Source organism: Salvia splendens, chromosome 7 (genome assembly GCF_004379255.2).
Source record: "Salvia splendens isolate huo1 chromosome 7, SspV2, whole genome shotgun sequence".
In the NCBI taxonomy this organism is placed as follows: Eukaryota; Viridiplantae; Streptophyta; class Magnoliopsida; order Lamiales; family Lamiaceae; genus Salvia; species Salvia splendens.
The window spans coordinates 3,206,650-3,229,691 of NC_056038.1; the positions used below are offsets into that span (position 1 = coordinate 3,206,650).

At 36.0% G+C, this 23,042-nt stretch overlaps 3 protein-coding genes and 1 long non-coding RNA gene across 7 annotated transcripts; 2 read left to right on the forward strand and 2 right to left on the reverse strand.

The window, feature by feature from the left end:
* The first annotated feature begins 940 nt into the window (after positions 1-940).
* Positions 941-10,934, forward strand: LOC121741411 (MADS-box transcription factor 23-like). The gene is made up of 8 exons (XM_042134145.1): positions 941-1,210; positions 1,461-1,655; positions 6,106-6,184; positions 8,954-9,015; positions 9,811-9,910; positions 9,992-10,033; positions 10,121-10,204; positions 10,324-10,934. The coding sequence occupies exons 2-8, from the start codon at positions 1,474-1,476 to the stop codon at positions 10,660-10,662; spliced, it is 888 nt and encodes a 295-aa protein (XP_041990079.1). The 5' UTR covers positions 941-1,210; positions 1,461-1,473; the 3' UTR covers positions 10,663-10,934.
* LOC121741412 lies at positions 6,444-13,186 on the reverse strand. Of its 4 annotated transcripts, none has more exons than XR_006037859.1 (7): positions 13,047-13,186; positions 12,596-12,645; positions 12,448-12,527; positions 11,064-11,210; positions 9,763-9,862; positions 8,380-8,511; positions 6,444-8,311 (listed from the first exon to the last, which is right to left on the reverse strand). It is a non-coding gene; the product is annotated as an uncharacterized LOC121741412 (long non-coding RNA). The 4 variants fall into 4 exon arrangements; XR_006037858.1 differs by having other exon boundaries at positions 6,444-8,302; positions 8,380-8,537; XR_006037857.1 differs by having other exon boundaries at positions 8,380-8,537.
* Positions 13,187-14,025: 839 nt separating this feature from the next.
* LOC121741028 lies at positions 14,026-16,263 on the forward strand. Its single transcript, XM_042133709.1, has 5 exons — positions 14,026-14,099; positions 14,232-15,027; positions 15,109-15,188; positions 15,619-15,883; positions 15,963-16,263. The coding sequence occupies exons 2-5, from the start codon at positions 14,271-14,273 to the stop codon at positions 16,229-16,231; spliced, it is 1,371 nt and encodes a 456-aa protein (XP_041989643.1). The 5' UTR covers positions 14,026-14,099; positions 14,232-14,270; the 3' UTR covers positions 16,232-16,263.
* Positions 16,264-20,632: 4,369 nt separating this feature from the next.
* Positions 20,633-22,254, reverse strand: LOC121811081. Its single transcript, XM_042211865.1, has one exon. It carries the CDS (start codon positions 22,187-22,189, stop codon positions 20,825-20,827), a length of 1,365 nt encoding a protein of 454 aa, XP_042067799.1. The 5' UTR covers positions 22,190-22,254; the 3' UTR covers positions 20,633-20,824.
* Positions 22,255-23,042: the final 788 nt, after the last annotated feature.

The window sequence follows — 23,042 nt, forward strand, 5'->3', positions numbered from 1 at the left end:
TAATTATATTTAATTACTGTAATAATATTATTGTTATAATACTAAAAACTAGTTGTAATTAATAAATAATTATATTATAATTATTTAAATTATAAATCACACAATATTATATAAAAATTATTATTATTATTTTATATTAAATTAATAACTAATCAATATAGTCTTAATAAAAATTTAAAATTGTGAATTGTATTCATAATGATATTAAGAGTTGAATATTTTTAGTTAGGTGTTTCAACCCTAAAATGATTATAAACTAATTTAATAAAATATATTTAATTATTTTAAATAGTTAATTTAATTAGGTGTTTTATTCTTGATTTATATTATTAATACAATTAGATGTATGTATAAAACACTAAAAAGAAAGAAGAAAAAGAAGATAAAAGAAAAATAGAGAAACATATACTAAGGAGAAAAAATAAAGAAGAAATGAAGATAAAATACTAAAAAGAAAGAAGAAAATGAAGAAAAAAAAGAAGAAGAAACTAAAGAAGAAAAAAAATAAGAAAGAAAGAAAAAAAAATCACATGTTTGGTACTCCTATTTAATTGAAATTTTCAAAAATATCCTTCATAACAAAATAATCACATGTTTGGTATCTAGGGTTATTTTTGTCATGGAGTACTAAAAACGATATAAAATAAAGATCAGGTACCATTTGCGTGCGAAATTGAGGTATCATTTATGTAGTTTACTCTTAAATTTAAAATATACTTAGATAGACTAAAATTTTACTATTTTCGTAATTTATTTGACAATTTAACCGTTTAAAAATATCTATAGGAAGAAGTAAAGTAAACCTAAGTTGGGGCACCAAAACCCAATCTCGGTTGGCCACCTGTCGGAGATCTATAGGCTAGACACAGTCAGATGAATTTATAACTACTCATTTCTAAACAACCCCAACCATTCACAAAACTACTCATTGTACGAGGAAACCACTGCCTCCACTTTCGCGAGTATTACAATTTTATGCTTTCTATAATAAGCTGGTCCATAATTGGGGATAATTAATCTAATAATTACTCATTTCTCTATCCAAAACCACCCCAACATTATAGGCGAATTAAATTAAGCAGCTCCTTGTTTTCCAACACCGGTTTTGGTTTCGCAAAACCGCTTTCCTCACGCCTTACAATACCAGCTTCCTCCAAATCACAACCCTCACTTTCGTTTCGTTACTCCTCTTCACTCCAAGCTCCAATTAGTAAGTCATATACTATATTCAACTTTCTCTCTCTCTCTCTCTCTATCGCTCTTCTTTTCCTTTTCCCTCTCTACTTTTTTTGATAAAATGTTGTTGTGTTGGAGAAATCAATGGCCGATTGTCCGCGATCGTTCCGATCTCGGCTGGTTGTAGGCTCAGATCGCCGATTAATCTCAGATTGAGAAGGTAGAGATTAGCGAATTTGATGGAAAATTTCTGATTCGTATGTATCTGGTTTTCTGGGTTGCAGAGAGGAGGAGAAAATGGGGAGAGGGAAGATTGTGATTCGTAGGATCGATAATTCGACGAATAGGCAAGTGACTTTCTCGAAGAGAAGGAACGGATTGCTTAAGAAAGCAAAAGAGTTATCGGTCCTTTGTGATGCGGAGATTGGGTTGATTATCTTCTCCAGCACCGGAAAGCTCCATGATTTTGCAAGCACCAGGTTTTACTATTTTCCTCCTTTAATTAATTGCATATTTTAAACATATTTTCCACCTTTTTAATTATATATGTCTCGATTTATTTTTACTATATATTATACCTACCAAAACTCTGTGGCTGAAACATTAGGCAGGATACATTATTTTTTAGATGATCGTGGAAACGATTATGTGAGCTTGTTTTCTTCGATGACAAAACTGAATCTGGAATGTATATTATGATGTGCGTATATATACATGTGTGTGTGTGTGTGTGTGTGTCCATATGAACTATAAAGTGAGATTAAATAAATTAAAGTACTTTTCAATATATAGATTAATTAGAGGAAAAGAAGGATTTTATAACTTATAGACTATAGTAGTACTCTTGAGACATCAGGTGCAGTATATCATGCATGCAGATTGCAGATTACAGTAATCTTTCATGTTTTAGAATTTCTGTGAATCATTCTTTTTATCAACGATTGAGGAATTCATAAAATAGACACACACACACACATATACATTATACAAATAGTACTATGTGTTTGCAATGTATAATGCGTTGGAATACATAATTAACACATGGGCGAAGGCAAGAATTAAAATCAAGAGCGGGAAAATTATGTATAAGCAAATAATTAAATAATTGAGCAGGGGCATTTAAGAAGGAATTCAAACAGATATACAAATTTGAAGAAATATTAGTATATATACTCCCTCTGGCCCATGTTACTAGCACTTTTCATTTTAGGCTGTAAATTTGAAATTGCTTTTTTAGTGTAATTAAATTAGAATTTTAAGTGAAATGAGACACCACTTAATAAATGAGCTCTTAACTTAAACTAATATATTAATTAAATACATTAATTCTAACTTAAACTAGAAATAGTGTAAATAGTTTGTGACGTGCCGAAATAGAACAAGACAAGTAACATGGGACGGAGGGAGTACAAATTTTTGAGGAGGGGCAAATGCCCCACCAAAGGCCCATGTGGCTACGCCCCTTAATTAACATATTAATCTCGAAAATAGCGGATGCTGCATGATATGACTCTAATGGCAGTTTTTAGAAGAAAAAAATAGTACTAGTAAAACTAATTACTCCATTTTTCAGAAAAACCTTGTACGTTCAAAAAGGAGAAAATCTTTTAGTTGTATAGTACTATAGTAGTACTACTTATATATGTGCGTGTATGTGTGTTGTGATAATTCGATAATTTGGTCTTCTAATTCATACTCATATTAAACTTTTATTTTTGTATATCCAACACATATACCGAAATTGGTGTTATTTGCTTAAGTTATACTAGTATAGGGATGAATTCAGATTCATAAGCTAAATAGTGTTCAAAATTAAAACACTTGCAGTCCATTTGATCTTGTGATCTAACGGTTAGATTAATGCCACGTGTCATCTAGTAATATAGATTATTAGTCTAATAATGTAACTTAGCTAATAATGTACTATTTTAGTAAAATAATGTATCATTTCAATATAATAATGTAGCTCGACTAATAATGTACCATCTTAGGCTGATAATGTAGCTTATCACAACCATCCAATCCAAGAATCTAAGAGCTGTGATTTGTGCTATGTTTGATACTAAAGAGCTGTGAGGACCCTAATACACCCCTACTTGTATAATACTATAGTAATTGCATTTACTTGTTCAAATTTGGTTTTGTATAATATCACTATACTGTTCTCACTATTTTCTACAATCATACAGTAGTAGTATATAATAAAAACGAGTTTTCTTACATTTGGCAACTATAACCACGTAAAGACATACTAGGGCACAATTATTTTTGAATGATCTGATGAATCAGAAAAAAATAATCTAAATTATTTGAGTGCTCGTAAAACTGTGATGCAATTAGAGAATTATTAGGGCTTGGAGGAGGGTGAAATTTGGGAATGAGGAGCTGAGAATGACAAGAAGATGATAGTCATATTTTTTTTTGCATTTTTTATTCGTTTTAACTTTTCTTACCAAACATCGAAACTGCTGCTGTATTTTTGATGCTTTTGAAGTTCATGCAATATTTTAAACTCGGTCCAAAAAATCTGACCATAAACAAGTATGGACATCTGTATACAATAATGCGCCAGAGTTAATCAATGTACATGTTAGATATAATATTGTTAAAAATATAAAATATCATTAATCATACAAGTACATATATTTTGTAACAATTTATAGTGGTTTAGAAACAATGTGATAATAATAGTGCTTACTCCAGTAAATGCCTTAGGGTGTCCAAATATACTTCAAATTAGACGTCTGTACTATATTTTGGATGTTTGGTTTAATGAATGAGATAGGTGTATGATATTAAAGGTTTATGTTTAAAATGCAAAATAATAGAAAAAAATTTACTACTGACTTAAAGGTTAGGGATTGAATCTATACTGACAATTAGTGCTTTTATCAATTTAATTCTAACCTTAATTTATCAAATTTGTCTCTAACCTGTAATAATTGTAACAATTTATCCCAATTTTTTCAACTCGCCAATTTTATCACACACTTTTTAACTTGTAGTGTATCAGTTTCAGTTTCTATTATTGAAATCTCACTCTAACCGTGGGATTGTGACATGACGTGTCACAAGATGACTTATTTTATATGTGAATATTATTATTTTGTTTTTATTTCTATTTTGAATTATTAAAACAATTTACTTTTACATGATACAAATTGAAAATATTTTGATATAGTTGGTATGTTAAAGAACATGGGATAAAATTGATTAAATCACTATGGATTGATGATAAAATTAATACAGTAGTACTTAATTTCCAAGGTTTACAATAAAATTCATAAAATTAATGAAGATCGGAAATAAATTCGATTATTAACCCTAATTTTAATCAAGCTAGAGAATATTATTTGATTGCAAAAACTTGCGTGCGGCAGTCACATATATGTGGCAGTTGGGGCTCACACCTCGAAACCCGACCTTACTCGTTCCCCAAACTCACGCCTGGTTTGACCTAGTCAAAATCTTATTTACTTTTTAAGAAATGTCTCATTTGTTTTGAAGAAAAGTCTTATTTGTTTTGAAACACACCCTTTTTTATACTACTCTCTTCATCCCCATTAAGTGTCTAATTTTGCCATTTCTATCATTTAATTCTCCATCAAGAGTCTACTTTTACTTTTTACCATAAATGATAAGTAGACTTCGCATTTCACTATCTCAATTCACTAACATTTTAATACTCCATAAAACTAATTCAGAGTATATATAAATGAGATTCATATTTCACTAATTTTTTCAATCCACTTTTCTTTATATTTTTTAAAACTCGTCCCGATTCAAATGTGGACACTTAACGGGGCACAAAAGGAGTATCACTTATATTACTCATGCTTTATCAACGTCATTTTTCTATAAAAAAAAGGTTTCATCTATACTATCAAGTTTTACATTATTTTCTTTTAAAAATGTGACATTTATGAAATTAATACTACTACATAACTTATGCTTTATGCGCACAATCTCATTTCCTTTGAAGCAAAAGTTTCGTGCACATAATATTACTGATACATTAAAACAATGGTGAATCAGACGGTCAGGTCGATTCAACCCACGGTCTTGTGCCCCCATATTTGGTTGGTGAGAGAAAGATGAAAAACCTAATTAAACTTGATGTACATAAAAAATCATCTAGCCACTTTTAAGAAATAAGTGCAATATTAGAAGGAAAATTCTACTATAAAAGTGACAAGATGATTTGTTTCTTAATTAATATTCAATACTTGATAGTTTTTGCCCATGCTAGGTCGTCACTGTATAATTTATCCCTAAACTAATTGCATGGCTCTATATAGAGCCTTTATTCACAACGTTTGCAATGATTCTCTCAGTTAAGTTCATAAACATCTTGTGTCGAATTGATAATAATGAAATTGTTTTGCAACTCATTGAATTCTCATCTTAAACAATAAATTGAATTCTATATGTTAAATCAATAATATTTGAATAAACATGACCAGGAGTCAGGACTGTTGATAATAAAACTAAATGCATGAATCACCTCTATGAAATTGCTCCGTTTCCATCACAATTTTAATACCCTCTCATTTACAAATAAATGTTTTAAAATTAATAGATGCAAAGTAAAATGAATAGTTTTGTGTGAATAAAACAACGATCACACTTGAAATTTGTGATATTGAAGCAAATATTTTTATAGAGAGATGAAACATTACTTATTGAAATCCACAAACTCTCACCCGACAAACGGAGTCATATTTTGGACACCAGAAGTTGATCTTCAAGATATGTTTTTTAAAAATTTTGTGATACTTTGTGCATTATGAATGGTTGAAACCAGTTTTAGTCAAATGTCAATCGTGTACGATTTAAAATGTGATCAACTCTATCTTTGTATACATGCATATGTACGCATTGATAACATAATGGACACTGATAATCAAGATATTTTCAAAATTCGAGCAGCATGAAATCTGTAATTGGCCGATACAACAAAGTCAAGGAGGAGAATTACAATCTGATGAATCCTACTTCAGAGATAAAGGTAATCTTTAACAATTACCCTATCAAATTCTGGATGTGTAAATATTATTGCCAAATGTATTAAAATGTGTATCCAATTTCAATAGCTTATTTATTTAATACTTTAGAATGATCATTTAATCTAGTTTTAATGAGTTTCCCGGAAACAGTGAGAGAAGATCGACAAATCAAAGATAGTTAAGCGAAGAAAGCAAACTTAGAGTCACATTAGAGGCAAAATTTATTAGGCAAAATTTTGTAATCAAGTTTAGTTGATTAAATAGAAACAAAACAGAAAGTAATCCTTGTTTAGATGATATATAAGCACACATACATAATACATTCATATTTATCCACGCACTGATCCTCATAACCAAACTAGAACTGAATTCTTAGGAAAAAGAATATACATGAGTGAGCTATAATAAAAATCCAAAACTTGTGAAAAATAGAAAAATCCTTGCATTTAAAAAAAAGGAATAATAATAATTCCCATTTATCTTCGTCACTCTGATGGACAAACACATCTTACCAGTAAACTAATGTTTGGTTCATGAGATTCAATCACACAATTCAATCCTAGATGAATAATCATGAAATAATCAGTCATAGCTAATCTCTATAACTAAAATAATTTCACAACTTACTCATAGATTATATCATGATATTATTTATCTAGGAAACTGAATACCACCTAAAGTTCTCCGTCAAGTCGCTTGTATGGGATAGGGGACTTGTATCTCAAATTTGTTAGATTTATTGTAGTAGTAAAGTTTAATGCAAGTAACTCATATATCAATGTACTTCTTATCTCACATAACATCTTTAGAATTTGATTATAAACTGTAGCAGTACTTACATATATCAATGTACTTCTTATCTCACATAACATCTTTAGAATTTGATTATAAACTGTAGTAGTACTTACATTTGTGTATATGTGCCTACCTGTATTTTTTTAGATCCTGAAAATCTGATAATAAGCTAAACTAAAAAAACACACCATTTTGCAATATTTTAAGTTAATTATTTTTAAAAATCACAAAATTAGATGAACTTATGGTCTATCCCATATCTTTCAACATTTAAACAACAAATCATGAAGTTTCAAATAACAAATGCAATGCAGAGTTAGCGCATGCATGTAAAATGTTGACGTTGTGAATGAATAGTAGCACACACATTAATGTGTCAAACGTGGATGATGATTAAACAAATTATGTTTTGATCCTAAGAAACTAAATAATAAATTCCTCTCCACTCTACTTATTCATCTCTCTTTAACTTGCATGTCATCCTACCAACGGCCATTAAGTTTTCTTGAAACTAAATGAATTGTCATTTGAATTTTGCAATATACTAGAAAAACCAAGTTTTCTTGAAACTAGATGATTTGTCATTTAAATTTTGCAATATACTACTAGAAAGACCAAAAACGACACATTCTTCGTGATTCAATAGATTGTTTTTTTTAATCATTGTTTCTTGCTAATGTTTTACATTAACACTCACTGGAATGAGAAGACAAAAAGGAGCATAGTTCATTACTGAAAACCACATTTATATAATTTTTCATATGTCGTCATATAAAACAACCAGCTACTATATAGTTTTATCATATTTTTTTTAACCTGTGGAGTCTTGTACCATGTCTCAATTTGAATTCAAACACAAGCAACACCACCAAAACAACAAATATGCCACTAGATGTAGAGACTCAGATAATATTATATGGACCCTGAGTCCCTGACCATCAAAAAAACTATCATAAGTGATTTTGTTTATATTTTATCAACTTTATGCACACTCTTTTTACTGGCTAGATGAGAGAAGTTTTGATCAATACTTCAGACGTAGTTACTACATAGTTCTACTTAATTTGTTGATTAGAATTTGGGATATGCTAAATTCTATAGATCAAAGGGGTGCATTATGTTTAAAGTTTATACTCCGTATTTCAGTATAAATGTTTAACATGCTTTAGCGAACACTGAGATCTCGAGTTTGAGGAGGGAAAACATAATATGAGAATCTGACCTAACCTGGTGGTAATTAGATATAATGAGAATCTGAGACTGCATCACCGAAGCTAGTCATCAGTTTCTCCTTCTACAGACTTGCATTCATCCCACCTGCCTACCTGGATTCACTAGACAAGCTCTACTATTAAGCCAAGTCGTTATCAGATCCTAGCTCTCAGGTTATATGACGATTTACCTGCAGTTATTTCCCTATTCGAGCATTAGGAAGCACATTCTCATGATTAATGAATGGCCATCTTCAGATGTTACTACCCCCTTCCAGAAGAAGCTTTACTATATTGAGTGTCTAGGCTTCTACTTCTTCCCCCTGCACCATTGAAAGACCATTCCTAGCTGCAGACATCACAATTCACCACGATCCACATAAAACACAGGTTTCCAAAATCCATGTAGTGGTGTTAAAGATTTTAAATTGGAAAATGTAAGGGGATGAAAAAGTTTTTCCCAATGTTCCACATTCCAAAACCTGCTAGGTTGCACTCCTCTTTCTTAGAGGAGTGACAATGTAAAGATTATAGAATTCAATAGGAAAAGCAAGATAAATATAAACAATGATAATCTCTGTTATATTAACAACCAAACAGTACAGTAAATGCATCTAGCACAAATTATGATGACAGAACAAGATAGCTCCAACTAATGTGATATTCATGATAGGGTAGTTGAATTTTTGTAGCATTTTGATTGGTAGACCGTGATATCTTGGAGGTAAGTATGGCCTAATTTTTTGCTTTGTCAATTTTGGATAGGTATGGCAAAGGGAAGCGGAAAACTTGAGGCAACAACTACAGTATTTGCAAGAAAGCCATAGGTATTCCCACTAGATGTGTTATGCATAGTAGTAATTTGATTGGTATTCTCTGCCAATCAAAGTTCAGCATAGTAATTTGATTGAAACTAAGTTATTGCTGGTGGAGAGCTATAAAAGACTAAAGAGATAATAAAAAGAAATTATTGGTAACGGAAAGGCAGATGATATTGTAGAACATATATTATATATACTGCTCCATGCACAGGGGTTTAAAGTATCTGCAGTTTATTCTTAGCAATTGCCTTGTACATGGCGTGTATGATGCAGTAATAATTCTGCAAAGTGCGTCCTGTTATATAAACTCAAGACAGAAAATGCAGTAAACGCGTGGAAGATGAATACGCATATGCACATATTGTTATAGGAACTTGAGACACAGAAAATACATTACAAATGTGTATACATGAAATGCACCGTGATATAAAAGATACTCCCCCTGGCCCATATTACTCACACTTATTCATTTTAGGTCGTTAATTTAAGATTGATTTTTTAGTGAAATTAAATTAGTATTTTAAGTGTAATGAGAAATCACTTAACAATAGAATACTCAATTGACTATAATATATTAATTAAATACCAAAATTCTTACTTAAAATATAAATAGTGTAAGTAGTCTGGGACGAGCCGAAATAGAAAAGTGCAAGTAACATGGGTCAGAGGGAGTACGTAGAAGAGGCGTATGTACAATGAAATTCAGTTAGTAGGACTAAAATAGGCACATGTGCTCCTAAAAAATTGTTATACCTCTCATCTTTCATCTCAAATGAGTTGCCTCTTCTGTTGTGGTTGCAGGAAGCTTTTGGGAGAGGAACTTGCTGGAATGAACATCAGAGACCTCCAAAATCTGGAAAATCAACTAGAAACGAGCTTGAAAGGTGTACGTGTGAAAAAGGCAAGTGAAAATCATGTCTAGTGTAACTATATGGACAAATTCTCAAATAAGTTTCTGTTTTCATAAATTCATCTCAAGCAGGAGCAAACTCTGACTACTCAGATCAACGACTTGAATCAGAAGGTCCACTTTTAGATAATTAACAAGCTAGAGTGTCTATTATATGTTCATGTTTAGAATTGGGGATAGCATCATTAATCTTGGTTACAGGGAAATGTCATTCATCAAGAGAATATGGAACTTCACAAGAAGATGAATCTTGTTGTCAAGGAGAATGAGGAATTGCGGAAAAAGGTATTTTTGGCAGACAACAACTAAGACTAAGACTCTAAATTGTATGATGAACAAAAACTACACCCAACAGTCAACTGTAGAAGTATAATGAGTCACAATTAAAGCACATTCTGATACAGGTTCATGGGCCGGGAGGAACAAGTGAAGAAAACGGGGTATCCCACAATATACATGGCATCAGTGATGGATATTCTTTTTTACCTATAATAAATCTTGAGCTGAGCCAGCCACAAAAGCAAACAGATGGTGCACCAAAAGATGCGATGAATTTGGGGTTAGCTCTATTTATCCCTAATCCACATATGCATATATCAACCACTAAGAATGGTTTCAGCACTTGTCAATCTTATCAAATGACCATAAAATTCACAGGCTTCAACTGCAGCAATAACACGTTGGTAGCACAGAAAATGTGTTTAGCAGTTCTATGTCAAGTTATCCTACAATCCCTAGAGTGAATGGCTCCGATGAACTAGAAACTTTGTGGTTGACAATAAGCGTCTGAAACGGATGGTCATCATGTTCGTTAAATGTGTGAAGACTAGAGATTTTTATGTACATAGTCTCATGATTATTGTAATGATGGCTGAAGGCAGAAGCAATGAGTGTTTAAGGTTAGCTCAAGCTAATATTGTGGTAATTGATGTCGCCAGCTGTAGTCCCTACTAATGCTCACTGGAGACAATGTCCAAAATTGATACTTCAGTAAACGTGAATATTAAAATCGCCATTTATTGGGGCTGGGGAAGATAAAGAAAAGGACAAGTTCATCAAACCATGTTTCTAGAAGTAATTTATTTTCCATTAATGGCAAGCAACAAACTAAAACCACAGATCCTGCACAAACTTAACAACTTACCATGAAATTTCATTTCTTACTTATACACTGCAATGTGTGGATGCTTTTCATGACATGAAGTATATGAGGTCCTTTCTTCTAGCTTGTGTCACTAAGACCGAGTGTCAGGTGGTATCAACCTCATTTCCAAATCAGCATATCACTTCACTACAGAGGCAAATAGTAGATTCATCACCAAACCTTCAAAAAATGTAAACAGACAAGCTACACTATGTTGCTCGTGACCTTGACAGTTGACCATTACCTACTACGGAAACCAATAAAGTAAAACATCAAAACTCTTGCACTTAGCAAGTGCACATAAAGCTCATTATAGGTAAAGAACCAGAAGCCGGTGATTACATACTATATATCTATTACCAGTTCATCTGTTCACCAATTTAGTCTAATAAAAGTGCAAAAAAGAGCAGAAGTTGACATGTTGCAAGTCATTGATAAATATAACAAGGTTGTGACTGAAACAAATGACACAAGGATAATATTTTTAACTCCAAAGTAGGAGATCCACTGGTAGTTGTTACGGATGTATATGGCTTTGAACTCAAAACACTCATTTCAAGCTAGTTTTTCAATGATTTGGGTTAAATCTATACGACTTTAATTATAATTTTTTTGGCTACCATCCAAAATCAACCTTGGGCAAGTGCATATTCCAAAGCAATAACAAGAGGATTTATAAGCGATGAATGAGTTTCATTATGGATCACCAAGACACCAATATTCTATTCCACCCTCGAGGCAATTTTGTCTCCATTGTCTACTAGCACCACAATGATATGGACAAATATCAGGACCTCCCTCATATTGAAGGATGCAGATAACTACGAAATGTAGATGCAAATACCACACTTCTGAGCTTACTTTAACAGGTTGTTAGAATCGAATACTGTTACAACAAGTTAACAACGGACATCAAGCAAATTATATAAATTTAGTACTCCAACAAACACAAAGGAAAGAGGCCAACATCAATGCTAACAGATATTACTTTTCTTACTCCATATCTATCTATAAGGTTTATCAAGTAACAAGCTAAGAAAAACTCTAGGCTTCCTTCTTCAAACATAAAGAATAAGATTAGCAAGTCTAACATAAATAATTATAGAAATAGTTTTAACACCTTTAAACTAGCCATTTATGTTATTAGAATCATCAAGTGCCAGCAACATAATCCTAGGTGAAAACTGAAAACAAGCAAAGTTCGATCAGAAGACAAAGATATGCAGATGACACATAAAAATTTCATAGTAATTGAACTACGCATAACCACGAGAAGCTGAAGACATGTGGAAAAGTTGAAAACAAACGTTTCTTGTGAACTTGATGATCAAAACTATGATTCACAAAAACACGAAGCACAAGAAAAATGCTTTGTAAATTGTACCTTATGTATAGTGGAAACAGTCAACATAGCTTCAATAATTATATATCCAGCTTGGTATCAAGGAAGGAACAATACCAGAACTGAAATTAAAAAATCAACCATCAATTAAAACTACGAATCTAGAGAATCAATATTGTACTCTCTTCACCTGATAGATTCTGGAACAGTAGACTTTGGCTTCAAAAACCTCATAATCAGCTGGATATCAAATACAAAGTAGATTAAATTAACACCAGAAACAATACTCAAACAAATCAAAAACACCTAATTAAAGAGAAACCAAAACGAAAAACAAAGGATCATTTGCTATGACGAGAACATCACATAGATATTACTCCACTACACAAAAATAGAAGAAAACGTGCGATTAACTTCTCACAACAAAAACTAGCTGAAAACAACATAATGTAATGCATGTGCGTCCAACATAAGCCAGACAGAAGGAAGAAAGCCAGAACAGTACAAAGGCAAGTATGTCATCCGATCAAATCGCCAGAATCATATGAACAACACAAAATCGCGAAAGGCAAAGTAGAGGCAACCGAAGAGAGAATAAAAGACCTTTGAAGCTGCGAAAGAAGAAAGGAAAAGAGAATCACCTGCTGTTGGCGATGGCGATACGGAGATCTCGATGCGCAATCGCGGTTTCCAGATAAAAGGAGAAGTATCGAGAAGAAAGCTTTTAGGCAGAAATGATTGATGCTGTGGGCAGGAGACATATAAAGATGAAGAGAGAGAAGAAAATATCTAGCCCCATGAACTACGTACCGAGTTTTTTTTTTATTTAAATAGCTGTAACAAGCGGTTTTGGATTCAGTGCTTCCGGTGTTTTTGTGAGCCTCCGGAGTCAACCACTTGGAGATTTTATAATTAACTCTTTTTTTTTACTTTAATCTTTCTTTATTTAATTTATTAAATATTAATGTTATTTTTATGAAAAAAAATGACACAATTAGTTTAAGATTGAGAGAATAGAAATATCACTCAAATACGCATACTTGATCTTCGATAATTTATTTTTTTAATTAAAACAAGCAGAAAATAACTCATAATAGTACTCCACTTTATAAGAGTAGTACAAATACTTCCAACTGTTTTGTCCGTAATTATTTCAACAATAACAATAGTTTTCAATCATTATTCATTAGTACTACTGTACTATTTTGTTTCTTTCTTAAAATTTTAATTTTTTTATCCAACGATATTCCATGAAACTCATAATGAAAATTTTCTGAAAAAACTTAAATTTAAATAATTCGTAAATTTTATACTTACATGTTACCTAAAGCATTAAATTTGTGTCAAATGCGGAAGTACTCAAACTCATGACTCCATTTTTAAATGACAAAATAAAATTTACAATAAGATTGATATCCCTGCATGGTGCATGCAAGGGAACAATTTAATTTGTTTGCAGCACAGATTTAATTCTGCAGATTTTTAGGAAGATTCTGTTAGAAAATTCCTCACAAGCATCTCATGTCACTATTCTCCACAATGATTCTACTATGGCATCATTTCAATTTTATTATTTTAAAACCGTCTAACGATTATCTTCAACCTCCCCTCATTTTTTCCCTTCCTTTTGCCATTTGACGACGCTAAAACTTTTCAAGATTGAATTTTTCCTCATTCCCGGCTAATTTTTTACGGTGAGTCACATGTGCATTCTCCCTTCGCATTCAACAGATTGAAAGAATATTGTAAACAAAAATCACGTTGATATTGATTTTGACAATGTGCGGCGACGAAATTACAATAATTTCATCACCATTTCGGTACAGAAATTGACAAAATGGGGTTGATTTGATCGGAACACAAAAATGGAGATGAACGAAATCGAACAAAACGACGCCGGCGCAGCTTCCGCAGAGGACGTCGACAGCGAATCCTCACAGCCACGAAGCTACCGAGATAACCACCTCTACTCCTCCCAGCACCCTGTGCGGCGCAAGGCCTACATCTTCGACGGAGACGGCAACTACTACAATCAGGAATGGAGCCTCAAAGAGGGCAAAGGCAGGGAATTCTGCTGGTACCACGTCGAGCTCCCCAAAGGCAAGCAAAAGCTCTCCCAATTAGCCCAATACCTAATTGACGTCCTTTGCCCTCCATTGAAGCTCCAAGACATCCTCTCCCTCGCCAGCAACGGCCCCTTCTGCGGCCACGTCGACGGCGCCCTCGTCTTCCGCGTCAACTCCCCCGGCCCCCCTTCGAGCAATTTCACATTCAGGATCGCAGCTAGGGTTACTGAGCACTCGGTGATCACGGTCTCGTTAGGGAGGGTGCCTAGATTGGGATTCTCCCCTGCTAATGAGTCTCTGCTGTATGAGATTCCTGCTGTGGAGAGCTCTGATTATGGTGGTGATGGTGTTAGTAGTAAGGGGGCTATGGTGATTAGGGAGCATGTTCTGGATTTCTTGCTCACTATGAATCACTCGGAGGAGGCTGACAATCCGGTTCCTAGATCTGTGTCTAATCTTGTTGTGCATATAATCGACACGCATGTTGATCATCTTCAGGACACAGTGACCAAGCTCGAGATCGAGCTTGACTCTGTAGAGTTTGAGCTAGACAGAGGTAGGTGTGTGTTGTTGTGATAAGTTATGCTAGGTTCGTTGTTTGGTTTGATTTGGTTTGGTTTGGTTTGGTTTGGTTTAGGTGGATTCGACTCGAAGCAACAGATGATTGATGACAAGAAGTTCCCAAAAATGCATCTTGATCTGCAGAGGCTGTTGCAGGTAAAAACAAGTGTGTTTTGAAGCAATGCTTGAGTGATAAATGTTGGAAAATATGGATATTGTATTGAAAGAACGATGAAACGTGAAAGACTACATTGTATTGGCTTGATCGATTCAGGAACATTATTTAGCCTTTCATTTATAGGAGGATGCAAATTGCCATCTATCGTGTAATGAGAACGCATATTGTCTCATTAAGTGCAAGCCTAAGCAATAACCATTTCGCGAAACTTGAAAGACTACATTGTATTGTCTTTCGTTTAAAGGAGAATGCTATCGTGTAATGAAAAGGCATATTGTCTTGTTAAGTGCAAGGCTAGTTACATAAGCCTTAGTAATAACCATTTTGGGAAACTTGACTCTTTTCTTGATGAGTTGATGTTGTAAGTCTTCTAACAATGAATTCTGATGGCGTGGAGTGGGGCTGCAGGTGATCGCGCATAGTGAGCAAGTGTTCCCTCGGGTGAAGGAGAAGTGCTCATCAAAGGACTGGTTCACGTATGAGGACATTATCGCGTTGGAGGAGCTTATTGCCCTCATAAGGAGCCTCAAGGAGAACGTGAGGTTCATAGCTAACCGGGTCTCAGCGTTGCAGGCTGGACTCGACAGTTGGCAGTCAGAGCAGATAAACAAGAAACTATACTACCTGTCCTTCCTCTCCATTATATTCCTGCCTCTCTCAATAATAACTGGAGGTATGATAGATTTTAATCCACCACTGAAGTTGGTTGAGAACGAATTCATATGGTGTTGTTGATTGGATTTGTTTTCTAGTGTTTGGGATGAACGTGGGCGGGGTGCCATGGACGGGCCAGGATGACCCCGAGCTGAAGGATGGATTCTACAACGTGGTGGTGATATGCGTGATGATGTTGCTGATGGTCCTCCTCTGCTTCCTCTTCCCGGGGATCTACAGCCACATCATGGGGTGGCAGAGGACGCGGACCTTGAGGAGATGCCTTTCCATTAATCATAAGTCCTACATTAGGCGGACCGGGGTGGGAGGCGAACCAATACAGAGAAAAGGGTACACCCGTATTTAGCCATGCAAAGTTTAGACTGATGCCTGACTCAGTTGTATAGAGGCTTTTCTTGTTAAAACTCATATGGAGTATTTGACTTGTTTCTCTTGTAAAAAAGATTTAAGTTACATTTTAGATGAAAAAGACTATTGTTTTTGTGATGTTGGTTCGCTTGATTCATTTTTGTCTCTAGTTTTGAAATCTGTAAGTTTAGCTTAGTTTTAGTGTTATTAATGAAATAGAATTATTTGTTAATGGTGATAGAAATCCATGGGTTCCATCCTAAAACCAATTGGTCATAGGAGGAGGGGCCCATGAGACTTATATACTAGTTTCAGTTTTATCTTGACACCGATGTGGGACAGTTATATGTTATATTTTTAGTTTCAATTGCCAACACCCTCCCTCAAACCCTTCAAGGTTCACCTTGGAGGGGTTGGACTTTTTTTTCCTAATCGATTGGACAATCGGTCCAATTTTTTTCGATCGGTTGGGACCACTTGGCCCAAATTTTCAGCCCAGTTATACTGCTGGGTCAGTCATTTTTTTCAGTTTCAGCCCAGATATACTGCTGGATCAGTTAAATATGACCCACAATCGGCGACCCGCTCTGATACCATGTTAAATGGCTAGTAAAGAAGGTTTTTGGTGTAGTGCTTGATGATATTCATTACTGTCATACGTCCCCTTTAAATAGGGTTTCTACATTGTTTACATGGTAAGGAATAAATGAGAATAAATCACTCTACATAGAATATTGCCACAATCCCTAATTTAGGGAATTGCTGATTTCTTGACTAATTGATTTCTTCCTTCTTTAACACTCCCCTTCAAATTGAGTAATGGGATCGCCGATACTCAATTTGCCGAGAACTCCTTCGAAGCTTCGTGAGCTAACTGCCTTTGTCAATATATCAGCCAACTGATCTTCCGAGCGTACAAACGGCAACTCAACAATGCCAGTTTCAATCTTCTCCTTGATAAAATGCCTATCTACCTCCACATGCTTTGTTCTGTCATGCTGAACTGGATTTTCTGAAATACTTATCGCAGCTTTGTTATCACAGTATAGTTGGCATCTTCCTGGAGGGAGATTGATCTCCGTTAGTAGTTTTCTCAACCACAAAATCTCGGTCAAACCACTTTTGATTCCTCTGAACTCTGCTTCTGCACTTGACAATGCAACCACTTTCTGTTTCTTGCTCTTCCATGTTACCAGATTTCCTCCAACAAATGTGAAGTACCCTGAAGTGGACCTTCTATCCACTGGATTGCCTGCCCAGTCAGCATCCGTATATCCATGTACCTCTAAGTTTCCATTTTTCTTGAACACTACTCCATGTCCAACTGTCCCCTTCAGATATCTGACTATCCGCAGCGCTGCTTCCAAATGCTCAGTCTGAGGTTGGTGCATGAATTGACTTACAACTCCTACAGCATAGGCAATATCAGGTCTCGTGTGGGAAAGATAGATGAGTTTCCCAACTAGACGTTGATATCGTTCACGGTCTGCTGGCTCAGCTCCTTCTCGTATTTGCAATCCATGGTTCACCATGATCGGTGTATCAGCTGGTTTGCACTCAAGTAGACCCGTCTCTGCCAGAATGTCTAAGATGTACTTTTTCTGCCTCAAAAATATTCCTCGTGGTGATCGAAGAACTTCAATACCCAGAAAATACTTAAGATTGCCCAAGTCCTTCATTTCGAATTCCTTGAAGAGATTCTCCTTCAAGTTCTTGATTTCCTCTCCATCATCGCCTGTAATAATCATGTCGTCAACATACACTATAAGACAAGTAATCTTCCCTCCTCGCTTCTTTAAGAACAAGGTATGATCTGAGTTACTCTGTTGGTATCCATAACTCTTCATTGCATCGGAAAACCTTCCAAACCAGACTCTTGGAGACTGTTTTAGACCATACAAGGTCTTCTTCAATCTACATCCTTCTCCTATCTTAAACTCACTTGAAAAACCAGGCGGTGCCTCCATGTAAATCTCCTTTTTCAGTTCACCGTGAAGGAAGGCATTTGTGACGTCGAATTGATATAGTGGCCAGTCTCGGTTGGCTGCAATCGACAGAAGAACTCGAACAGTATCCATCTTGGCTACTGGGGAGAATGTCTCTGAGTAGTCTACCCCATATGTCTGGGTATATCCTTTTGCCACTAGTCGGGCTTTATATCGCTCAATCGATCCATCAGGTCTCCTTTTGATTGTGAATACCCATCTGCACCCAACTGGTTTCTTCCCTTCAGGTAGCATACACTTCTCCCAAGTTTGATTTCGGAGTAAAGCATCAATCTCTTTTTGCATAGCTTCCCTCCAATGTTTGTGTTTCGTGGCTTCATCTGCCGAGTATGGAATTTCCTCCTCTAGCGTGCTGCTCCCCTGCTTCAATGTGCTCGCCCTACGGTGGAGATCGTACACTTGTAACCTATCTCCGCCGCTCGCATAAGTTACCGCCAAGCTATCCCATATGTGCTTTGCGGTGGGCTGTTGAGCCACCCGACTAACCAGCTTGGTTTCGATATTCAGGACCAGCCATGTAAACACACAGTGGTCGGCTTCCTGCCACTGTGGAAACGATGGATCTATCCTCGGCGGTGGGGATGGGACTCCAGTGATGTGAGAAATCATCCCCCGGCCGCTGATTGAATTGTACATAACGATGGACCATACCGGATAATTATCTCCGTTGAGCTTGAACCCTATCGTCAAGGGTTGAGAATCGGTTTTGTATGTGGTTGTTTTTGGCTTGGTTTCGGTTATTTGATTATGCGCAAAACTGTTGCGCATAAAGTTTGAGAAGAGGCGTGCAAACTCATCCGCTTCGGATGTGTTATGGCCGCCAGTGATTTCTTCTTCGTTATCTGACATGATTGTGTTTGGCCGAGGGTTCGAGAAAGGGTTTACGAGCGATGATGATTCTGATTCTGAGCTCTCAGAATCGCCTGCTCTGATGCCATGATAGAAATCCATGGGTTCCATCCTAAAACCAATTGGTCATAGGAGGAGGGGCCCATGAGACTTATATACTAGTTTCAGTTTTATCTTGACACCGATGTGGGACAGTTATATGTTATATTTTTAGTTTCAATTGCCAACAAATGGAGAGTACATGATATCCTAATTTTAGTGTTATTATGTTAGGAGGACCCTACCAACGAAGTCCATTCTAATTAGTCATTTGTAATCAATGAAAAACATCCATAATTCTTATGTTTTTTTCTTTCAAAGATACCCAAGTCTTGAGTTTTAATTCATCGTATGATATGCAAGTCTCACAAAGTGGGTCCAGATAGAAGGAAACTTGAACCAGAAGGTTGATTAATTTAATGGTAGGATCTTCGTCAATGGCCATATCTTCCAATCCCATGGCCTCTCTCTCCATATATATTGAAGATGATATTCAAATAAAAATATTTTTTACTATCAAATTGAGAATAATTTGAAGAGAAACTAAAAAAGAGATAGAATAAAATACAATATACTATTAAATACGGAGTATTTTGTTTTTGTGAGGAAACTCTCCCTATTCCCTAATATTATATACTCCTAATTTCCAACACCTTGTTTGTATAACAATTTAACTTCAATTTTGTGAGTATCGTATTTATTAATTTGACAAAACTCTAGTGTTTATATGGTAAAAAATAAAAATAATATACAAAGTGAAATACTTTTACTCCATTTGTATTTTTTCTCACAATTTGTGAACTTTGTAATTTTGTTCTTATAAAATTTCTGGCAAAGAGCCACTAATATATTTCAAGTACAGGGAAAGAAACGTTTTATTGATTTTGAAAAATGGAGTAAAAGAAAGAAACCCTTTAATATGCAATAATATTTTACTTTCACTTTTAATCTGTTTAGAAATTGGAGGGCTGCATGTTTGGAATGCGATTGATGAGAAATTATAAGAACTGAGAAAGAAAGTGGCATTCTACCGCAATTGCGGCTAATAATATTGTCTCCTTGTAAATTAGTGAATTATATTTACAAACTTGCGAATAAAATCTGTAATCAAATTGAGTTTTATTCATTTTCGAATAGTCTTAAAATATTTGAATTGTTTCCTTATTTGATAATCCCTCCGTCCCATAAAGATTGTCTCATTTTTCCATTTCCGTTCGTCCCACAAAATTTGTCTCATTTCACTTGTGACCATTTTTAGTAGTGAATCTCATATTCCACTAACTCATTTATACTCACATTTTATTATAAAATTAATATATAAAAATAGGACTCACATTCTACTAAACTTTTCAATTCACTTTTCATCACATTTCTTAAAATTCGTGTCGGATCAAAGGGAAACAATCTTTTATGGGATGGAGGGAGTATTTAACAAACTTTATTTATATTTCCCACTTTGTGCTTAACTAAAAATTTGGGAGCTAATATACCAAAATCAAAATATCTTGGTCACAAAAAGAAGATCTAAAACAGAAACGTTGCGAAAATCAACAAAGAGAACAAGGCGAAAATTCGCAGTTCAACAAATACTAGTAATTCAGTTCAAGTGACATAAACTCAATAACTAAATCACGAGAAAAGACGACGTAATTGCATTAGTAGACTCAAGTTATTGATGCGCTTACCCTCAAATTCAATCACACAGATGCTTGCGTAGCCTTGGCAGCAGCTTTGCCCCCTGCTTCCGCCGCCGCTCTCATATTAGTCGCCACACCTTGATACTGCGGCGGCTGCGCCATCACACCGCCGGGCGCAGAGTAGACCATTTGCCTCCCGTCGTATGCCACCGGCGCGTATCCTCCTTCCGCCACCATTCCAACACCGCCAGTTGTCCCCTGCCCCACCATCCTGTAACCCTCGGAGTATCCCCCTACATTCTGCTGCTGCGGCGGCGGCGGCATGGTTTGAATTACCGGAGGAGGCACGGCGCCTTGCTGAATCATGTTGTACATCGGCTGCTGCTGCTCTCGGTATCCCTCTGCCGGCTTCCTCTGAACCGCGTAGTAGCCTTGATTTGGGGGTGCGGTGGCTGGCCTCATCATCTGCGCCGGGTATGCGTTCGCTGGCGCCGTAATCATGTAAACTTGCTGTTGCTCTTTACCAATGTTGCTCGCCGGATTAGGATAGACTCCTGTAGGAGCCTGCTTCTCCGTCCAATAAGGAACGCCGCCGGGGATCAGCGCCTGAGGTAGCTTCTCCGGATGTTTATTGTACTCGACGCCTCCGGATCCAACGGAGACGTTGTCGTCGCTCTTCCTTCTGTACATTCCTTGCTGTTCCTCAATTTGCAGCCTCTGTAGATCCTGAATGTGCTTTTGGATCGGATCCGACCCGATCATAACCGGATCCTCAAACTCATGAACTCTCCCCGCCACTGGCTGATTCGCATTCACCTTCTCAAATCCTAACAGAAAATCAACGCTATTCTGCGGCGGCTGCAGCTGCGGGGCGGCCGCGGGCACCGAAGGCTGCGGCGCGGAATTCAGCGCTTCCACGAACCGCTCTTTCTCCGTCTTCGCCTCTTCTGAGCCGAAACTCCGAGCCGAGGAGTTCAGGCTCGGAGTCTGGTTCGAAAACACGAAAACACGCAGCCTCGCCGGCTTCGGCGAAACCCTGAACAACCGATCGTACTCGTGCATCATGTGCTCCAAATCATCGTCATTCGTCACCGAAATCAAGGCATCCAGTTCCTCGCCTGGTAACTGATACTTAAACGAGATATCGCCGGAATCGCAGAGCGCGGCCAGCTTGGAGAGCAGGGCGGCGAATTTGATGTTCCGATCGACGGAGAGGATCTTCGTCTCGCCGCCTATGTAGGAGAGATGGTTATCGTGCGGCCGCGGGTTGACTTTTCCGCCGTAACTGCACATAAACTTGACCTTGCTGTAATTCTGCGACTGCTGATCCTCCCACGGCGCGGAATTTTCGAACTCGATTTCTCTGGATCGCGGCGATGAACCGCCGGACTCAGGGTAGGAGGAATTGTAGGCATAGTTTTCCATAGCTTCACTCTAGTGGTGATTGGTGAGAGAGGAGGAGAGAGAGAGGGTTTCCACTGTCCAGAGATTTAGCGACATGGGCGAACCCATGTAGAAATAGGGTAGCCTTAATAAAAATATTTTTTAAACTATTTTCTTTTATAAATTTTTAAAATTTATTTAAATTTAATGTAAATTATTATATAAAAGCCATTATAAATGATCTAAAACACTAAAAATATAACTTTAGAACAAAATTCGAAATCACATCCCTCATCGTATTTTTTTCTGCGTCCGCCCCCGTTAGCGAGTGTATAGTGGCTCCACCATGCGAGTGTATAGTGGCTCCGCCATTGAATTTAAGAGCATCCCCGTCCATGCTCTTTGGCTCGGACCCATATTTATTAATTTTTTACTCTCTGCTCTTGCGCAAGAGTACAATACCCGCATTCATGCTCTTCCGCAAGAGCATGCTCAAGGGTCCCACCATTCCATTATTCAACTTAAAATTTTCAATTACTAAAAACATTTCCACGATATTAAAATGCATTAAAAATATCCGATACCATTACAAATTACTAAAAAATTAAAAATTACATAATTAAAATCCTAAAAATTGAGATTGAGCGAGTTGTTTGGTATAGTGTCATTTTTTCATGTTTGAAATGTGAGTATTTATAGATGAAAGTATGAATTTTAGGGTAAAAATAATGAAAAAATAAATTAAAGTGTGGAAAAAGGATATATTTTATTAGGATGAAAAATATTTTTTTATTAAATCTGAATTTTTTTTAAAAAATAACAATAATAAATGATAAACCAACGACCAATCAGAGCATGCCACGTCGGCTGCTCGTGCTCTTATTGTTAGCACGGA